The sequence below is a fragment of the Cercospora beticola genome, chromosome 9 (genome assembly GCF_033473495.1).
Source record: "Cercospora beticola chromosome 9, complete sequence".
Lineage (NCBI taxonomy): Eukaryota > Fungi > Ascomycota > Dothideomycetes > Mycosphaerellales > Mycosphaerellaceae > Cercospora > Cercospora beticola.
Window position 1 is genome coordinate 315,312 of NC_088943.1, and position 17,078 is coordinate 332,389.

At 53.3% G+C, this 17,078-nt stretch overlaps 9 protein-coding genes across 9 annotated transcripts; 4 read left to right on the plus strand and 5 right to left on the minus strand.

Moving 5' to 3' along the window:
* Window positions 1-479: 479 nt before the first annotated feature.
* RHO25_012370 (uncharacterized protein) lies at window positions 480-1,358 on the minus strand (the record flags this gene model as incomplete). Its single annotated transcript, XM_065603536.1, has 2 exons — window positions 480-1,163; window positions 1,212-1,358. 2 exons carry the CDS (start codon window positions 1,356-1,358, stop codon window positions 480-482), a joined length of 831 nt encoding a protein of 276 aa, XP_065459608.1.
* A 2,401-nt stretch (window positions 1,359-3,759) lies between these two features.
* RHO25_012371 (uncharacterized protein) lies at window positions 3,760-4,323 on the plus strand (the record flags this gene model as incomplete). The annotated part of the gene is made up of 1 exon (XM_023603739.1): window positions 3,760-4,323. One exon carries the CDS (start codon window positions 3,760-3,762, stop codon window positions 4,321-4,323), a length of 564 nt encoding a protein of 187 aa, XP_023450287.1.
* Window positions 4,324-7,241: 2,918 nt separating this feature from the next.
* RHO25_012372 (uncharacterized protein) lies at window positions 7,242-8,888 on the plus strand (the record flags this gene model as incomplete). Its single annotated transcript, XM_023603738.1, has 1 exon — window positions 7,242-8,888. One exon carries the CDS (start codon window positions 7,242-7,244, stop codon window positions 8,886-8,888), a length of 1,647 nt encoding a protein of 548 aa, XP_023450345.1.
* Window positions 8,889-9,170: 282 nt separating this feature from the next.
* Window positions 9,171-9,428, minus strand: RHO25_012373 (uncharacterized protein; the record flags this gene model as incomplete). The annotated part of the gene is made up of 1 exon (XM_065603537.1): window positions 9,171-9,428. The coding sequence occupies one exon, from the start codon at window positions 9,426-9,428 to the stop codon at window positions 9,171-9,173; it is 258 nt and encodes an 85-aa protein (XP_065459609.1).
* Window positions 9,429-9,916: 488 nt separating this feature from the next.
* Window positions 9,917-10,246, plus strand: RHO25_012374 (uncharacterized protein; the record flags this gene model as incomplete). Its single annotated transcript, XM_023603737.2, has 2 exons — window positions 9,917-10,068; window positions 10,123-10,246. The coding sequence occupies 2 exons, from the start codon at window positions 9,917-9,919 to the stop codon at window positions 10,244-10,246; spliced, it is 276 nt and encodes a 91-aa protein (XP_023450290.2).
* Window positions 10,247-10,351: 105 nt separating this feature from the next.
* On the minus strand, window positions 10,352-11,336 carry RHO25_012375 (uncharacterized protein; the record flags this gene model as incomplete). The annotated part of the gene is made up of 2 exons (XM_023603736.1): window positions 10,352-10,771; window positions 10,836-11,336. The coding sequence occupies 2 exons, from the start codon at window positions 11,334-11,336 to the stop codon at window positions 10,352-10,354; spliced, it is 921 nt and encodes a 306-aa protein (XP_023450291.1).
* Window positions 11,337-11,854: 518 nt separating this feature from the next.
* RHO25_012376 (uncharacterized protein) lies at window positions 11,855-12,724 on the minus strand (the record flags this gene model as incomplete). Its single annotated transcript, XM_023603735.1, has 1 exon — window positions 11,855-12,724. The coding sequence occupies one exon, from the start codon at window positions 12,722-12,724 to the stop codon at window positions 11,855-11,857; it is 870 nt and encodes a 289-aa protein (XP_023450335.1).
* Window positions 12,725-13,837: 1,113 nt separating this feature from the next.
* On the plus strand, window positions 13,838-14,504 carry RHO25_012377 (uncharacterized protein; the record flags this gene model as incomplete). Its single annotated transcript, XM_023603734.1, has 3 exons — window positions 13,838-14,042; window positions 14,116-14,269; window positions 14,351-14,504. The coding sequence occupies 3 exons, from the start codon at window positions 13,838-13,840 to the stop codon at window positions 14,502-14,504; spliced, it is 513 nt and encodes a 170-aa protein (XP_023450289.1).
* Window positions 14,505-14,694: 190 nt separating this feature from the next.
* On the minus strand, window positions 14,695-16,248 carry RHO25_012378 (uncharacterized protein; the record flags this gene model as incomplete). The annotated part of the gene is made up of 1 exon (XM_023603733.1): window positions 14,695-16,248. One exon carries the CDS (start codon window positions 16,246-16,248, stop codon window positions 14,695-14,697), a length of 1,554 nt encoding a protein of 517 aa, XP_023449966.1.
* Window positions 16,249-17,078: the final 830 nt, after the last annotated feature.

Consider the following 17,078-nt stretch of genomic DNA (forward strand, 5'->3'; position numbering starts at 1 on the left):
TACACCATCGCGGCGATTTTTGTTGAAGGCAGCAGTGGAAGGCGGGTATATATTGCTCAAATGACGTACAGGGGAAGTGAAAGGTATTGGGAGTGTCTATTTGAGCTCCGGCGGCTGGAGCATAGTGGCATTTCTACTGGTACGGACCTGCAGTTCGTCGTTTCTGGATATCATACCGATTCATCACGCAGTGATACTGGACGCTGAAGCACTGATACAACAGTGCTTGATCACCATCAAAACGGGCTCAAAGAAGGGGCGCCCGCGTGGCATGGTACAAGCTTCCGCATCCGGAAGACAAAGGGAGTGTGATCGGTGAGGGATACTCGTAATCATAGCATTATTCATCGCTCTATCTTTGATCGTCTATACCGCGCGTATGGCTGTCGCTTCACTGCCACTTTTCCGCGGCTCTGTTCTGCAGAGGGCGATCAATCATCTACCAACGCCTTCCCACCAAGCAACTATCTGCACCATCCTCACCACTTCTTACACTTCTTCCACACTCCCTCCGCACCCTTCCTCGTAGCACTCCGATAGCACCGCGCCGCCTCCTCTCTGCCTCGATTCACATACGCCACGCCATCCTGCATATCCCACTCCTGGATGTCATCACCGTTCTCATCCGCACCCATCCACGTCCAAAACTTCATATCGTCCTGCAGAAACCACATCATCTCCGCCGTGAGCTTGCCTCCTACCTCAATATCGTTGAAGATCTTTAGCGTCTTCTGGATCTTTGGCAGGATCTCGTCCTGCAGCATCCACTGTGACTCCCTCGCAATGCGTGATGGAATCGTAGTGATGGCCGTGGAGGAGGCGCTCGATGCTGGTGTCTCGAAGAACTCCCAGATTGTGTTTTCTCCGTCGAGCGCCGCATCAGTGGCCCACAGGTATCGCTGCTGGAGGAGCGAGAATCGACGGCGGAAATTGATCGTCCAGCGCCGCAGGTAGTTGTGCTCACGGGGTGGTTTGACCGTGAGGTCCGTGTACCGCCAGAGGTATGGCTCGCAGATGCTGAACGACTCGATTTGATCAAAAGCCAGTTCAGGAAGGTGGGACGGCATGGAGCGGTACAGCTGCAATGGGTCGCGCTGGGTGATGCTGTAGTCCTGCGCGAGATCGACGTGCAGGTGAATGCTCTTTGCGAGGTATGTGGTGGTCTTGAAGAGATTAGCGAGTAGGGAGTATAGGTAAGATTGTGTGTTTACCTTCTCGGCGTCGAGGCGAAGGCAGGTGGTGATCTGCTCGGCTTCTTTCTCCTTGACCGCGCGCAGGACGTACTTCTTGTCGTCCTGTCCCTGGACGGCATAGCGCTCGATCAGGACGCAGAGGCGCGAAGGGAGAGTGTACAGCATTGTGTCTATGTCTGCTGTGGATGCGGCGGCCTTCGATCGAGCGACGAGTTGAGAAAGCATTTTGTAGGCGGGAAGGAGACTGAACCTGGCGAAGGGTGGAGAGGGGGAGATCGCTTTGTAGAGCTCGAGCGCGCGTGCATGTGCAGGGGGTGATAGCAAAGATCGATGCGATTGACGGCGGAAGAGATATATCGATGAGAAGGCAGACTGGCGCGCAGCTCGTGAAGGTATACTAGCGCGATTCACTGGACAGGGGTCCGCAACGCTTCACGCTTCACATTCGCCAACAAAACAGTGAATGGCGGTTCAAGCATGTGTAAAAGGAAGTGTGATATATGATGAAGATTGCGCAGAAACGTGATGGATCATTGAGGAACCGCAGGTGTTTTGAGTAAGCTCAATGTTTGCGGGAGCTGCTTGCTGCGCCCACGAGCAAGCGTTCAGACCGTCAAAAAGAGCAGCTCTCCGGAAACCGGCAATCTTGATCGAGTCCAACTGCCCAGAAACGAGGTGCGTGTATGACAGCGGCTTTTTGACGGCTGTAGTCTGTCTAAGCACTGTTGGAACCGCAGATGTCCAAGAGCAGTCGCAGGATGAATGATCACCAACGCGGCGCGAGAACTTCGCTGCTTGTGGGATTGGATTCTCAGATCTCAGTACTCAGCATCGTCAAGACCGAGCGCTCTAGATGCTCGTCTGTCCTTCGCTGTGCCATGCTGCGATGCCCTCTCGTTCCCGGCTGGCGCATTTTGCAAGGGTAGCATCCAACGAGGCTACCCGACCAACTGAACGGCTGCACCATCATGCCCAACAGCATGCGAAGCCATCGATAGACTTTCCGCCCTGCAGCAGTTCACCTCGCAACGCAGCGTCGACGTCAACTCAGGCAGCAACGCAAGGCTCGGCCAAGCCTGGCCCAAGCTTCCTCGCGCACAAAACAGTCGCCGCGCTCTTCTCACTTTCTCTCCTTCTTCTTCCTCAAAGATTGGTCGCCAGCGGGAGTGTCAATTTGTGGACAATGACTCAGTTGCACAATTTGGCGGTATGGACCGCACGCAGCACTTGGATGTTGGCACTCGCGGTCACTCAGCTCTCTTCGCTGCCCTCGGGCAACGATTCCATGAGAGGCTCTGAACGACCTGGCTGAACACTTTCATCAGCGAGAGTTGCCTATATCGAAAATGCTTTCTTGTTCCAGTTGTGCTCGTTGAGTTCATTGAGCATGATGAAGATCAGAGCGGACATTTCTCATAGCCTTTGATAGTCTCACAATGCCAATGCCATCTTCTTCTCACCGTCCTGCTAGTCATCTTGCACCCCGCCGCATCGAAATGCAACCTCAGGCGCGTCGCCGAAAGTGCGGATCGGCGGCTTGGCACAAGAATAAAAACGTGCTCTTCGTCGCTCGCTTTCTTCCCCTCTCCTCCTCAAGTATCCACAGGTGCGTTCGTTCAGAACGTCACGGCGCTCGCGGTCACTTCGCTCTCCTCGCTGCTTTCGAGCAACGATTCATGAGATGCTGAAAGACCTGGCTGGACACCTGCCAGCGAGAGCAGCCCAGATTAAAACACGACTGCCTATGTTCCTTCGTCTCTTCGAGGTCAAGGAGCAAGGTGCGCAGCAGTCGGACATTTTTCTGCTATAGCTTCGCAAGCTCTGTCTTCCATCCACATAGAGTCCATCAAATCATTCTTCTCGCACTTCCGCCGTCGCGTCCTCCCACCACACCTCGCCGTCATGACAACAGCACGTGTGCCAAGCCTGGCCCAAGCTTCGCAAGCACAAAAAGCCAGCCATCTTTCTCGCACTTTCTTCTCTTATTCTTCTCCTTCATCTCATCCGTCCCCGCGACGGCCGGCATGGAGCAATGGCATCAGGCAACTGGTTCTGGCTCTGGCAATTGGCAACGGCACTCACAGTCGCTCGACTCTCCTGCTCACGCGGACTTCATGAGAGCTTCGAAAGACTTGACTTCGGTCAGCAAGAGCAGCCCAAATCAAACACCATCACATCAATTTGGCAAGCCTTCGTCTCAGCTGAGTTCAATGAGCAAGGTGTGGCTTGATGCGAACATTTCATCCCTTTTGTAGCTGTTCAATGGATTCATCTCTCAATCTGACCGCTCTCTCAACAGTCTTCAATCGTTTCATTCTGTTGGTTGCACATTGGATGTCATTGCAGCTGACCTCGTCGCAGAGCGACCGTTGTAGGCAGAAGTGAAGAAGATGTGAAGTCAAGTTGTTCGCGCGCGCGCTGCAGGTGCGTGAGCTGCGGCCGCGCTGTTTACTCCGCCCCTCTTCCGCTTCGCTTCCTCCTTTTCCCAACGAACGACAGACATCAGAAGGCAAGCAGACATCAGACGCAAAACATCGCTCGATGTATCCACTGACAGAGAATAGCCATGGCACCAAGACAAGCTGTTTCCTGGTTCTCCGCCAACAACGACTACCTCGCGGCACCTCGTGCCATTGAGATCTTCACGGACGGCTCCTACGTCGATTGGAATCGTGCCGCAGGCTGTGGGTTCGTTTTTTGGGAGCGAGATCACTGGGCTTGCCGCGCTTTCGCTCTGGGCCAGGTGACTGGCTCCGCCGCCTCGAGGGGCCAAGGCTCACAAGACGCAGAGAAATGGGGAATTCTCTACGCTCTCGACTGGGTGAAGAGTAACTGGGCCCCCGCGGGCGAATTTGACGTCGTCATCCTGCGCGTGGACTCGACGTACGCGATCGGAGACATCGTTTGGGAGTACGAGCAGCGGAGTGAGCCCATGCACGACCCCATCGAGGACGAGATCGTGGACTTGATCCACCAGCTGGCAGACGCTGGCATCACGGTGCAAATGCTGCACGTTCCGCGAGACTCGTGCCGCGGCAACCAGTTGGCCGACTGGTGTGCCTGGAACGGCCGAGTGGCGACAGAGGAGGGGCACGATTCGTACGTGTACTTCGGTCGCGTGGAGGACTGATGGCGGACGAGTGATGGCAATGAACGGGTAATTCCACGAGCCACACGCGCTTCCGGCTGACTCTCCCTCGTACGGCCCAGCGGCATGCCACCACGGAGCAAGACATGCCTGGTTTCGATCTTGCGTGGACTCTGGGAGTGCCCACTGGATTCGGAACTTGCGCCAATTTCCCCATTTTCGACAGAGCCAGCAAAGCTCTTCACGCGACAGACCCACCACCAAGGCTCTATGGGTGGCTCCCAGAGAAGAGCCGGGGAACTACACACTGCAGAAGGAAAACTGCGTAACCAAACCCCCCTTCCGGGTCGGGGGCCGTCAGTCTGGGGCCAGGATGTGGAACAAGTCATTGCCCGCCTGGTGCCAGCTGGAGGCCCCCGCTCTCGGACTTCTTCAAGCCTTTTCGACAACATCTTGCCAACCAATCTCAAGGCAGCTCGCGAATGGAATTGTCAATTGTTCAGAGCGAGTATGATGGAATCGACGGTGGAATTCAGCACACCTGCGCCAATCAGCAGTACTTCTGGAATCAAGACACTTTTTCACGCGAATGGAGAACCAAACGCCACGGAGCTTGTTCTCTGGCACCCATCTGAGAACGTGTTTCGCTACGCGTTGCTCCGTCTCAGCAGACGACATCAAGCCAACACATCAGCAAACGCGTCTGAAGCTACTCAACACTCTTCGCCTGAGAATAGACGCAGGGTCTCATATCTCTGCTGGTACGCAGGTTCTCAAGGCAACAGACAACCAGATACAGCTGGGTTTGTCCAAAGCTGGTTACCTGAGAGCGCGTCTTGCTCTCTCCATCTCTGCTGAGCAGCGTCTCTCCAAGCCATCAGATTCCCGATTACCATTGCGTTCGCTCACCATTCTTCTCTTGAGAACGCAGCCAAAGATATCGAGCAAGCTCCCACTAGGCAAGCGGACAAGATGCCGAAGAACGATACTCTCGAAATCTGTCTCTACATCTCCGACAGTCAACACGCAGCGCAGATCCCACTGTTCACCACAAGCAAAAGCGAGACGCGCCTCTGTTAGAGAAGAAGTCGCTTGAGACAACGCGCGAGGAGAATCTGCCTGGAAGAGTGCACGGAGCCGCGATCGCATATCGCTTGAGACGCAGCTCGTTGCTGGAGCAGGTCCTGTTGAGCAGCTATGTTGAGACCAACGATGCACCCGCCCCCGAGGCCCCGCCCAAGTCCAGAAAATACGACATGCCATTCGCTGAGCATCTTGGAAGATCCCGACGAGCTGAGAAAAGACATGAATGGGCTTGTAGACCAGCAAGCGAGAGAGACACTGGAGCCGAGGCGTGTCGAGCTTGAGAAGAAATACGGGACTGACACCAAGTGCTTCCGTGCTGTTCTGTGTATCTCTGATGCAACACAACTCTTCAGGCCAACGAATCACAAGACACCCTTCAAGCTACTCAAGCTTCTTCACCTGAGAATGCGTCTTCATCTCTGTTTTTCTGCTGGACCGCGCCTCTTCAAGCCATCTACTTACAAGATGCGATTGGAGGTGCTTATCACTATCCGTTCGAGAGCGCCTGCTGCTCTTTCTGCTTCTGGATCAAGAAACCATCCCAGGTCACTCAAGCACCAAGTACTGTGAAGATCTTTCGCTGGCTTTGTTTAGTGAAGGCACCTGCGTGGCTGTGTTTCTGGGCCAATACATCTTCCAAGCCAACAAATCATCAGATGTTCTTGAGACTGCTCGTCTGTGGTTTCTGGAGAACGCCCTCTGCCCTCCGTGCTTCTGGAGCAATAAGCATCTTGAGGCTGACAGACCACAAAATACTGTCAAGACTTCTCCTTGGTCTTCATCAGAGAAGGCGTCTGTCTACCTGTGCTTCTGGGCCAAAACACCTTTCGAAGCCGACATGTCGTCAGATACTGTTGGCAATGCTTGACTTCCTGGTTCTGAGAGGTCGCCTCGTCATCCACGCAACTGCATATTGCAAAATGCACGGCATCGCACCAGACACAGTGCAGGCTCCGGGCCCAGCAGATCCGTCTGTGCAAGGTACTCTGCGGAACAGAAAGAATGAGTAGGAATGTGGGGATGTGATCAACAACCTCGGACTCTTCAATGCATGCAATTGTTCAAGCCAACGATTGACACGTTTCGGTTCCAAGCATTCAGGATAACTTGCAGCATTACTATGCCACGACCACTTTGAACGCGGACTCTTGCTAGCAGAAAGACCACAGGCAACGCAGCAAGCCTCGACACCGAGCCTCCACACAGAGCCAAGAAAACATGTGTTGCGGAGCTTTCTGGACACCATGCGAAGGAAAATCGCGCACGTCCGAGCAGCGGGCTTCAACTTCGGGATTTGGCACCAGGCCAGCCAACCGTCCTGTTGGAACCTGCCTTCTGCCAGTCACCTCATCGAGACGTAAGAGCAGCTCATATCCTCTGAGACATCCAGGAGAGATCAAGATCATTGCTTGTCACGACAGTCCTGAACGGTAACGGTTTCGCCCACAGTAGCAGCGCTGGCAAGGCTGACCATGTGAGGCAGACCTCTGGCGAAAGCTTCACATGACTTCAGCCACTATCTGTCGACAGTGGCGCTAGCTGAACAATGCAGACACCGGGTCTGCATAGCCCCAGGTTGGACATCGAAATCCTGCATACATTTCGTGTGACACAAAGTCGTTGTCATGTGATCAAACAAGCAGCCCCATTCACCGACAACAACGGCTTTGTTACATGTGAGACTCCAAACATTCACACTGTTACATCACCTTCGCGCCGGCATAAAACTACAGGTCATGACATGAATTCGTATCCCCTCTTCATACAACTCTACATCCTCAATCCTCTTCACCGCAACGTCAGCACGCCGAGCACGAACCTCCGCAACACCGAAGTCAAACAATCAATCACAACGATCGCCGCAGACCGGCAAAATGTCAAACGAACTGCCTGCATCGAATGCAGTACCACCACTTCCAAAGATCGATCCGTTAATCATGCGACCAGTCACCAAAGGCTCGCAACAAGTCGCGGCGTCCTCAGACAAGGCCATGGCACACCTCACTCGAGCCGCAAACGAAGAGGATCTCTACCAGTGGAGTCGTCAACTCTCATCCTCGATCCCTCGTGAAACGCTCAAGAAGGCTCGAAAAGTTGTCGGCGCAGGCGTCGATAGCACAGAGTTTCGCGACTTCGTCCAAGCCCACCACATCTCTTCCAAGCCGGTAGAAGTCGTTCACGACAGCCCTGCGGGTTCGGATAGCCAAGGCTCTGACTATTGCATTCAGTCCGCGCTGCCGCCTGTAGATCCTCGGCCAGCGACTGGCGCAACCAACGTCGTGAAGCGTGAGAAGTCGACTGGCGGAAGGGCACCTCGCAAGGTGACAGAGGCAGAAGCATCCTACTGGTGGTCGGGAATGACAGTTGAGGAGTACGAGCAGAGTCTGACGAAGGTGACGACTGAGGTCGAAGAAGAAGAACATCACGCGAACAGAGAAGAGGAAGACCAACAGGACGAAGAGGAAGACTTCGAGAACGAAGAAGACGAAGTTGTCATCATAACAGGAGATGAGGACACCAAATCAAGCTGGACACTACCTACGCCCGAGAAGAGTGAGAACAGTGTTTCTTCTGCTCCAAGCATCGATAGCGAGCAGGCACAAAACGCCGCCGAGGAGGATACCAGCGAGCAAGTTGAAGACTCCATCGCAGAAGAGGTTAGCACGCCGACCTTTGAACAATGGGCAGATCAACACGGGCTCGACCTGGACGACGAACTAGCAGACCTAGCGCGTTCAGGTGTCAACTTCAACGGAAAGCTGCTGGAGCTCGACAGCAGGACCGGTGTCTACCACTCTCGCATCCCAAACGAGATCGATTTCACGTACACCCCAAATGGCTCGACAACCGAGGTCGCCTTTATCCTGAACGACTCCGGTTCTATCGCCAACGCTAGGTCGTTCTGTGAAACCTCCCCAAACGCCCACGAAACCCTCGTATACCCTTGGCATAACCCACTGCTCGTCAGAGTTCAGTACCACAAGCCCAGCACTGTCTTTCCGGATTGGCCGATTGGTTTAGCATTCGCCGAGACCTCTGCGCGCACACTTGGAGATCTCGTCGAGATTGCGCTGGCGATGAGATTGGGCGCTGGCAAGTGGAAGGCCAAGGGGTTCAATTATGAATGGACAGAGGCGATGGTGAAGAAAGCGAGGGAAGAGGGCATGATGCATTTGCTGGGCAGTGTGGTATACTCACGCTGGGCACAAGGAGACCCAGAGGAAGACGCTGCTCTTGATGCTGAGCTGTTCGGAGGGATGAATGAAGATGCGAAGCAGCTCCAGGAAGCCGTCAAGAGCCAAGAAAAAGCTGTAGACGCTGAGCAGGGCGAAGTCGCAAAAGACGGAGCAGAGCAGACTGCCGAAGAGGTCGCAGCAGGCCAGTCGGTGGAGGCGGAGTTACCAGAGACAGATCTGGAGCAGGATGCAGCAGCTCAGGACATTGCGTCGGAGGCCAAGATGGTGATGCTCGCTGGGGTCCTGGGGCTTCTCCTTACGGCATACATGATCCTCTACTGCTGAGGTAAAGCATATCCTGGCTAGACTGGCACGAAGGATACCCAATGAATGATGGATCAGCGCACGAATCAGTATGACAGAAGTATAGCAGCATAGACAGTATGGCCATCGCTTTCGCAACAACTGCACTCTCAAAATTGAATAGGTTCAAAGCAATAGTTTCAAATACATGTCCGCGCCCGAACATCGATCGCACAAAATCACGATCATTCTCACTTCCCCCACCCTCCTCTCAAATCACAATCTCTTCTTCCTCTTTTTCTGTCCATAAAATACACATTCTCTCTAAAGCACAACACATCCCGGAGCCTTCGGTGCCGAGCCCTTGCCCCTGATAACTTGCAATCCATCAATGCACTCCTCCATCAAGCTCTCATCGATACGAAGAATCGTGCAGCCCGGGGCCTTTGGGGCGGAAGACCCGCTCTTGATGACTTGAATTCCGAGAACACATTCCTCACGGAGCGCGGACTCGGAGTTGAGGATGGAACAGCCGATGGTTCCGTTTGGGTTGATGAAGCTGTAAGGTTGTTTGCGGCCCATTTTGAATGTTTGGTTTGGTGGTTTCTTCTGGTGAAGATTTGTGTTTTGGTATTGATGAGGAGAGGAGCCAAGAGGGAGGGGATGGGGGGTATATATCTGCATGGAAGTGGAGAGGCTAGATTGGGGCGTTCTTTGGGGAGGAGTGGATCATTTCCTGGAATAGAATAGCGGGAGTCATGCGTGCGGCGAGTTGGTCGTTAAGATGGGCTTGATATTGTTCGCGCTTCTTCTTCCCAGCGTCCAGATCGATTGCCTGAGGCAGATTTCTTTGTCACGATCATTCACATTGTGTTTCCAGCCAATCAGGGTTCAAGTAAAGCCTTCAAGCTACAAAGCCGTCTTTGTTCATCGCACCAGTCTTCCGCATACCAACCATCACTCCCACCAGTCACAGGTAAGCATTCAGCCCCGCACAGTCTCACGGTGTGTCAGCGTTGAGGAAGGTTTTGTCGAGCAACAGACATGCTAACACGTGGAAGCAGAACACCATGCCGAGAATGGGTATTTTCGCCGCCGAGCCAGGCACCAAGAACCCCGACCGTTGGTCCTCCGCCGTCAACGAGCAGGCCATGGCGACGAAGCGCCAGACGAAAGAATTTGTCGAGGCGAATGTGGAGAGAGCGCGTGCGCGCAACTCGAGGTGAGCAAGATACAAATTTGGCATTTGGAGGCGGTAGTGCTGACAACACACCAGGTCGAAAGACCTCGATACTACCATGAACGATCTGGCGCTCTCTGCTGAGCAGAAAGAGAGGCAGGCATCGGCGTTACGGAAGAGCGAGAGAGACTTTTTGCGGTTTTTGCGGAAGACGGCATGATTGGGCCAAGAACATGTAAGATCTAGTTCTCATACCTCGTTTCTCCGATATATGCTGACGATGAAAGCCAGCAGACGACCAGACAGAGAGCTGATACGAATCCTACTACTCCAAAAAGAACCCAATCAAATCCTTCGCCAACCTCTCCGGCTTCTCCAACGCAAGACTATGCCCACACTCCTCATAAATCTCACTCTTGACCACATTCTCCGCAAACTTATCCGCACACTCCTTCACTGTCGGCCCAAAGAACTCCGGAGCACCAATCGTCATGACCGGAATCGTCAATTTCGTCTTGGCGAGTTCCTGGTTGATTTCTCCATTCTTGAAACCAGCTCGATAAGTTTCCAAGATACCGCGGAGGGTGCCTGGTTGTTTCACGCATTCGATCCAGTGGTCGAGGGCTTTGGGTTCGATCATGCAGGGGTTGTAGCATTCTTGCTTGATAAACATTTCCCAGAATTCGCGCTCGTGGCCTTGGATGAGCATTTCGGGGATGTGGGGGATGTAGAAGAAGGAGAGGTGCTGCAGCAGATCATCAGCTTGAGCAAAGCGGTGGCGGTTTAGCAGAAAGAATGCGAATGCTTACCCAACACCAAACACCTCTCATCTCATACTGTGCCGTCACATTCTGTGGACTCCAAAGATTACTCTCTTCCAGTCCTAATCCGCTCAACAACATCTCACAGAAACTCAGTTTCAGCACACGGTCGCGATACAGTCCTGCTACAGCATACGCATAATCTGCTCCACGGTCCTCGCCATGCAGGTAGAACTTCTCGTGACCCAGCTGTGTCATTAGATCTGCCACATCCGCAGCCTGCTCCTTGGAATCGTAGCCATCGGTTGATGGAGGCTTGTCCGTATAGCCAAAACCTCGCAGGTCCGGAGCCACGACTGTGAAGTGTGGTGTGAGAAGAGGGAATACGCGATACCAGTAGAAGCTGTTCTTGGGCGTTCCATGCAAGAGGAGAAGTGGTGGACCAGAACCTGCGGTGATGTAGTGTAGACGAATGCCATTGACGCGGGCACGGCCATGTTTTACGGGTTTGCCGTCGTGGTCGTAGGTTTCTGCTAGTTCGGAGGACATAACGAAGTACTGCTATGCTATGCTTCTGATTCAGGTTTCAATCGAATTCCAGACCTGTCTTGATATCTGTTGCCCTCACTGGGTTTGATGCTCTCGGAGGTGCTTTTGGAGATGTCGTCGTCGACCCCGCTTTTCGGAGACATTGCATCATACGAAGTCTAGATCGTCGTTAGCAGCGGTATAGTGGATTTTACAGCCATCTATTACAAATTGCTATGCTTCTGTGCTTCAAACAGCATGGTACTGCAAGGTATAGCGACATCTGGTTGCCTGTGTATGATTCGCTGAGACGGAGACATGGGTACAATACCTTTCCCGAAAAGGCAATTATGGTCTGTCTCTGTGGGCATGCCGCAACTCTTCCGGACACCATATCGCGTCCCAGTGGCATACACGACTGTACAAATGATGGAGAAAAGCTGGTATCATATCCTTCATTCATTCCATTCAAGGTGTAGAAAGCGATGCTACCCTATCTGTCGATCGGGCAGGTGTAAGCGCCCCGCCAAGCATCCTCCTCACTCCACCAACTCCAGGTCCTCGCCCTCTCTTTCTGTCTCCTCGGGAGCCTCCGACAACGTCTCATCTCCACCCTCGTTCCCCTCCAGCACAATGTACTCGCGGAAGCACTTGCATACCTGCTTCATCCTCTTCTTGTCCTCCAGTGGAAGAAACTCCACAATCTTCTCCAAAATGTCCTTTCCCTCCTTCTTGGCAATGATGGGATAGTGCCATACTCCTGTTCTCCTCACTGCTTCCAACAGACTCTCCGACACCACGGGCTGGATCATCCATTTGACTTCGATCGCATGCTCATTCAATCCCTCGGCGGTCGTATACTCCCAAATTTGCCGCATCAACAGCGTGTCGTACACCCAACACCTCACACCAAAGTTCTCGTGGACCAAGCCGTCCTTCGTTGCCCGAATATGTAGCCCCATGAGCCTCGCTGGACCCCACGAAACCGGAAGCTCCAGACACGTGGACTCCTTCGTCACCTTTGTCAGGTCGATATTGAGCTTCGCTTGCATGAAGGGATGGTTATAACTGGCGAAGATGTTTCCCGTGGGCTGTGGCTCGAAGAGAATTTCGTTCAGGAGGGCAGGCGCCATGGTGCTGGAGCCGGATTTGAAGAGCTGATAGCCCTCGAGACGCGTCAATGTCTTGTCCTCGTCGGAGATGATCCACATCTCCTCCTCCTCGAGTGGGCGGTGAAGGCGGGCGTTGAGAGCGGGGGAGGCGGCCATCGAGGCTTTCCAGAACTTGCTGACGCGCGTGACTCCGTAGAGCGATTTGGTAGGGAGATGGAGGAGGATGCGCTCGAGCAGCTCGGGCGTGTCGAGAGCTTTGGTGGCGGCGACGAATGATGGAGTGGGAGTGGAAGACATCGTTATCTCTGGTGTGGCGAGAGTGTGTGCGAGCGGAGAATAAGTATGGCGAGGTGCGTGCAATGGGTGCGAGGCGAAGAGAATGCGAGCGACGAGGTGGATAGAACGGCGATGTGCGTACAGTGGTCGAAGGAGGAGGCGGGAGCTGAAGAAGTTTTTGTTTTGGGGGCAGAATCTTGGCAAGCTCAGAACTAGTCCCGCCTCAGGACTACAGCGCCCGTCCAACAGCATTCGGACAATCTCCATCGATGTAAATCTGAGGCCGCAGCTTACGACGGAACTTTATGCACTGAGCGCCTACGATTGTGCCGGGGACTTGAACGATGGCCCGGAACCAATACGCATTGGCTATTTTCGTACATCGAGTTCGGATGGGCCAATCGAGACCAACGGCAACACATTGTAGGACAGCAAGGAAATGCCCGCCTCTACCGCCTCATTCGCTTGGATTGCAGTCATCTTCCCTGCTCTGACATATTGTGCTTCGCTCCCAGATCGTTCTCATATGCTCAGTATCTAAGCCAGTGGCCAACGGCTTCTCTGAGCATTGCTTGGCCGTTTAACGTGTGCGAGCCAAACTGCTTGCCTGAGTCACTGATCGAGTAGTGCGGATGCAATCATTGGGGACTGAAGAATGCCACACAAGGAGCCTCCGCGCATAGGACGAAGCATGAGATAAGAAAAATTAATCCAAGCACGAGAGGAAACGAGATCGAAAGGTAGTTCGCGCATGATATCGTGGAGTGTATCGTGCAGACTCTGGCGGACATACTGTGGCACTGTCCGAGAAGCAGAGCACCATGTTGAGTGACAAAGAACGCCCATGCTCAATTCCAGCCTCGAGTTAATAAAGAAACACCATCCGACCTGAGCCCCACGCTTCCACGCTATCTCTTCTTTGTTCTCTCACCACGGCATGATCGACATTGAACCCCAAAGTCATCATCACTCAACTCCACAGTTACTGCATTCTGGTCTCAATAGTGTATCCAGTCCAACAAAACAGAATTCTGCAACAGTCATCATGCCTCGTTGTATCGTGCTCTTACGTCCATACCACCAATCTCTCGTCCCACAGCCAACGATCCCACCACACATACCACCATAACCACAATGCGCTTCCTTTTCGCCTCAGCCATCCTCCTCGGCACAGCCACCGCAGGCCTCAGACCCGACGAAATGGCCTGCAGCATCAAGAACTCCTACGTCGTCGACGCCATCAACAAACTCTGCTCCAAGTATGACATGGTCGCTCCGAGCGATTACAGCTCTTCTGGCGTAAAGAGCGACCCTCCGTATGCTTGGGTTGCTATTAACGGTACGTCGAGTCCCATGCATCTGTATACAGAGTTGTTCTCGGAGACCAGAGACTGATTCCCTAATACCAACAGGCAAATGTGATCCTCCCCAATGGGTTCCCGCCGACATTTGTAAAGCCCAATTCTACATGATGTGTAACACGGGCGATAACGTCGGCAATAACGCTTGGAGTTTTGGAAAGAATGATTGTCAGAGATGGGATATCGTGGCGAGTAAGAGTCAGAAGTAAGTTTGTCGTTTCCTCTTCTTTCTTTCTACAGCAGAGACTTGAGGGATGATGTGGATGGATGCTGATGAGATACGCAGAGAGAAGGCACCGCCACTTAAGAGCGGCACCAGTCGTTGGGAGTTTGATGGGACGTCGATTTTGAGCGTGTTCGGGATTGGGAAGAGGGAGATCGAGGCTTATCAGAGAAATGTGGATGAGGTTATGGATGCGGCGAGGAGGGATAGAAAGTGAGGTTTGAGAGTTTGAGAAAAAGGGTTGGAGGATATGGTACTTTACAGTCTGGGGTATCATAATTTCAATGCTCGTGTCGATCCTATGCTTCGCTAACCATGCTGCCTTCTACAATTGAATCGTTTCCATCCTGACCAGCTTTGTCTTCCTGTTTGCTGCAGAGATGAGTCTCCTAGACAGGCTGAGTGCTCTAGCACTTGTCACATCCTTCTCCACAAAGCATGACCGAAATGACTCTGTCACCCTCAGAAAGATGTACCACAATCCGCACATCGTACCACGCTCGCCTCGATACCGCAGCAGAGTATGGAGTCACTCTGTTCCCTTCTCCGATCCGTACACAGAAGCTGTTGCTTTGCTCACCCTGCCCCATGTCGCCTCGATGCACAAGTGGACGACCGCGCGTTCGGAGCAGTTGAAGCTCGAGAGTAATGTCGTGGTGAGACATGCAGCTGTCTTCTGGTAGAGGCGTCATTGGGTCTGGCACGGGTCGTGCCCAGTCGGTGGCTCTGCATACACCACACCACGTGGTGTTGCATACGAGGACGAACTCTTTGCCAGTGATCTCCTTGGTCTCGGAGTTGATGTGAGTTGAGACCAGATGTAGTGGCCCTCCCAAGCGGTACAGCTGAGACTCAGGGTTGACTGGGACAGCGTTGGCTTCGATGATGTGCGCACCGAAGGCACAGAACTTCACATCCTTGTAGTGAAGCATTCTCAAGCCGTGCAGGTCGTCCAAGTGTCGATGGTCAGTGTTGCCGTTCGCCGGTGGGTAAGGTGCCATTGTTGGCGGCGTCGGTGCGTCTGGTGACTGAGGAACGTTTGTACCTTGAGCTGCTCCAAGTTCTGCCCTGCGTGCCGCTTCCTCGAAAGAGGAACCAACATCGGGACCAGGAGGGCGAACGTCTGGTTCTCGAAGAAATAGCTCTTCTTCGCTTTCCTCTTCGTCCGCAATGGTTGCTTCTTGATCGTCGTTGTTTGTGGAAGCATCAGAGTCATCGTTCTCGTCAACATCTACCACATCCAGCTCGTGGTCCTGCCCGTTGTTTGCGCCATCGTCGGATTCGTAGTCCTCGTCAGACTCGTGGTCAGCGTCATCGTCGGCCACATCCGACTCGCTCTCATGGGACGAGCTGTTATCATCGTCGTCGGTTTGTTCGTCGGCGTCCACTGCATTGGAGACTGGTGTTGAGACGGGTGCCTTTCTTGCAGTTCCCGGTATTACGCGTGCTTGCGCTTGCGTTTGCGCTGCTACCGCTGGTGGCGCCGTCGCTGGCCCGGCCCCTGGAGCTGCTTGTGCTTGTGGAGCGGCAACAGGTCCAGGCAAGATTCCAGCAGTCCCAGCAGGAACGTGTGTCAGATACTCATGCGTTGGGGCAACTTGTAGAGTCAACGCGATGTTGAGGTTTGCTGCCTCTCGAACGATATCTGCCACGGCGTTTGCGAACTCAAGGTGCTCCTGGTTTGTGTATGGAGTTCCGTTGTAATCGTTTGGTCGATCGAGCACGCGCCAGTCGCGCTCTCTCCTGCCGCCACTCCAGCGCTGGTTGTGTTGATCACGCAGCTTCGGTGTCCCGTAGTCGGCGCGGTGCGGGAAGATGGCGTGAAAGATGTCTCTGATTTGATCCTGTGTCAGGTTCCAGAGATGAAAGAGAAGCAGGAGGACGCGGCGCTCGTCCAGCTGCCAAGGTCGTCTGCTTGCGGCGGGAACGATCGGTCGTCCGGTGATGTCGGATCGTTGCATTGTGATTGTTGGTGGTCTTGATTGAAAGGTTCGCGTGGCAGTTGTGGAGTGTGTGTTCGTGAAGCGGGTTGTTGGCTTCAGGTTGCAGTCGCCTTGTTCGTGTCTTCGTTTCCGTATGAAGAGGAGAGACTGGTCGCAAGAGAAGAAGGATACTTAAGCGTTTGACGAGGGCGAGGAAGTGAAGTGCGCGGCTGCACTTCGTGACATCCACTTTGTGCTTCAAACTTCACGGGCGCTGACCACGTGCGGTTCACCAGCTCGCCGTCCATCTTCGGTCAACAATATCATTGTGTACACAGTCGAGGAGTCACAAAGAATGCGTATATGCTTGTCATGGCAGTCATGACCATTCGTATTGATGCTTGTATGCGCGGGAAGAGATTTGTGAAAACGAAACCTAGGAGCATGAGCTTCCACGCTCCAGGATCGATTCATGCTGGGAAAATTGGTAAAAACATAGAGGGAAGTACTGTTGTTCAAAAGAACTCACCTTGACGATCGAAGGAGAAGCTCTTTATGTGAGATCGAGGTTTGAACTACAGAAAGTTCCAACCTGGTCTCGTGCAGATTGAGACTCGAGACAACGGCTTTGTTCATGGAATTGTCTCCCTGAGCCAACATTGAGACAGCAAACTCATCGCTGCAGCACATATGCAAGTCTGACCGAGCGGTTTGACGCTCTTCTTGCTCATTGTCCATATACATTGTACACTCCAAATGTCTTTATATGAATATTATGGATTCACATGGATGATAGATCGTTGACTCGTCCCCAGTACTCTTGCCTGAGATACGACTAGTACTGTCCTCACGGGTGTGAACTCTTATGC